The sequence below is a fragment of the Vitis riparia genome, chromosome 11 (assembly GCF_004353265.1).
Source record: "Vitis riparia cultivar Riparia Gloire de Montpellier isolate 1030 chromosome 11, EGFV_Vit.rip_1.0, whole genome shotgun sequence".
In the NCBI taxonomy this organism is placed as follows: domain Eukaryota; kingdom Viridiplantae; phylum Streptophyta; class Magnoliopsida; order Vitales; family Vitaceae; genus Vitis; species Vitis riparia.
The window spans coordinates 11,135,818-11,137,368 of NC_048441.1; the positions used below are offsets into that span (position 1 = coordinate 11,135,818).

General features: G+C 36.5%; 1 protein-coding gene across 1 annotated transcript; it reads left to right on the forward strand.

Moving 5' to 3' along the window:
* Window positions 1-549: 549 nt before the first annotated feature.
* LOC117925581 lies at window positions 550-1,227 on the forward strand. Its single transcript, XM_034844634.1, has 2 exons — window positions 550-759; window positions 874-1,227. The coding sequence occupies exons 1-2, from the start codon at window positions 621-623 to the stop codon at window positions 1,101-1,103; spliced, it is 369 nt and encodes a 122-aa protein (XP_034700525.1). The 5' UTR covers window positions 550-620; the 3' UTR covers window positions 1,104-1,227.
* Window positions 1,228-1,551: the final 324 nt, after the last annotated feature.

Here is a 1,551-nt window from a genome sequence, read left to right on the forward strand (position 1 = left end):
TATATCTATATTGTTCTTGACAACTCATTGCTAGCTTTTGCAGATGCTCACATGTCTTTCCAGTACTTCTCAATCCATACCCCAATTTTGGATACTTTAAAATCTCCAATTCTCATGTAAAAATGAGCTGTTAAAATTGATAATATGACTTTCACTTTAGATTGATATTGTGTTTTCAAAGTATGGGCTGATCTTCCGGTTGATCAACTACCCATTCTCATGTGAATCATCAGTTGCAGATTGCCCATTGGATGCCAACCGATCATTCTGATTTGGGAAAGATGCTTGTAGCTTTTGATCTGGCCATCTTTGAGTAAACCACTAGATTTTGCGCAGGATTTGTATTTGGCTTTTAAGTTCTTTATTTGTACTGATTCCATTTGTTTTCTTTATCACTTTTCTTGTTTGTCAAAAGCTTCACATTAGCTTTTTGCAGTTTTTTCTTTTTTAATAATATTCACCAAGATATACCTGATCATCTTTCCCAAGAAAATGAACTCTATAAATGACCTTAACCAGTTCAATACTACTGAAGTACTGAGATTGCAGAATAGGAAACCTTCCCCACTGTCTTCAGAGAAGAAAAAGAAGTGCCAGAAGCAAGGTAACAGAAGAAGAACATGAAAGGACAACTACTTGGCTATCTCTTCTTCTTCATGATCATAACTTACAAAGCTGTTTCATACTCGGTACGTGAAAGCACTTTCACTGCAGAAGCCCGAGGAAGCGGCATTCAGATGGATGCAAAGCAGCTCAAAAGTAGAAGTTTTCTGAATCTCTCAAATAGATCGTTTACACATTTGGTAAAAGTTATTAATCAACAGTTCAACACATCTTGTTAATTGAATGATTTTTTATGTGCCATGGATGCAGACGTAAATGGAATGGTGGTGGAATCAGGGAGAGAAGGGAATGAAGAAGTGTTCAATAAGGAAGTGTTGCAAGAAACAATTCATAAAGGAAAGGGGGCTTATGGAGGTGCAGATCTCCTTCGTCAACACCATACTCGCTCAGCCGCAACATACCCCTTCCTAGTTAGACCAGTCTTGTCAACAATTGGGCATATTATGATAGGATATGTGCTGCTTGTTGGTTTCTTTTGATGGTTTGAGATGATTTTATGAAGATGAACGCAAACAAGAGCTTAGTGATCGTTATGATTAATGGCAATTAGTCATGGATGTACTATTATGTAATGAATTATAGTACTTCGTTTTTTTTTTTTTTTTTTTTTTTTTGTTTTTATTCCAGTGCATCATGCTTAACAAAATTGATAAATCAATTAAGCAATAATCTCCAAAACAGTCAGTAGCTTGGAGGTAAAATACCAAAAAAATGGTTACACCAGTGTTGGTGCTTGATCTTTCTGGACTTAAAGTGGATGCCACGGTGTCAAATGGTGACCACTATGATCTAACCAAGTGTCCTTAAGTGGGAAAACGATTATGAGAAAAAACAAATAAGAATTCTCGTCGTGACCCTTTCTACCTTTTTTCTCTTGATTCTTTTCTTGAAGTCCAAGATGCCCCTCCTTGAATCCCAGAAGCCTAC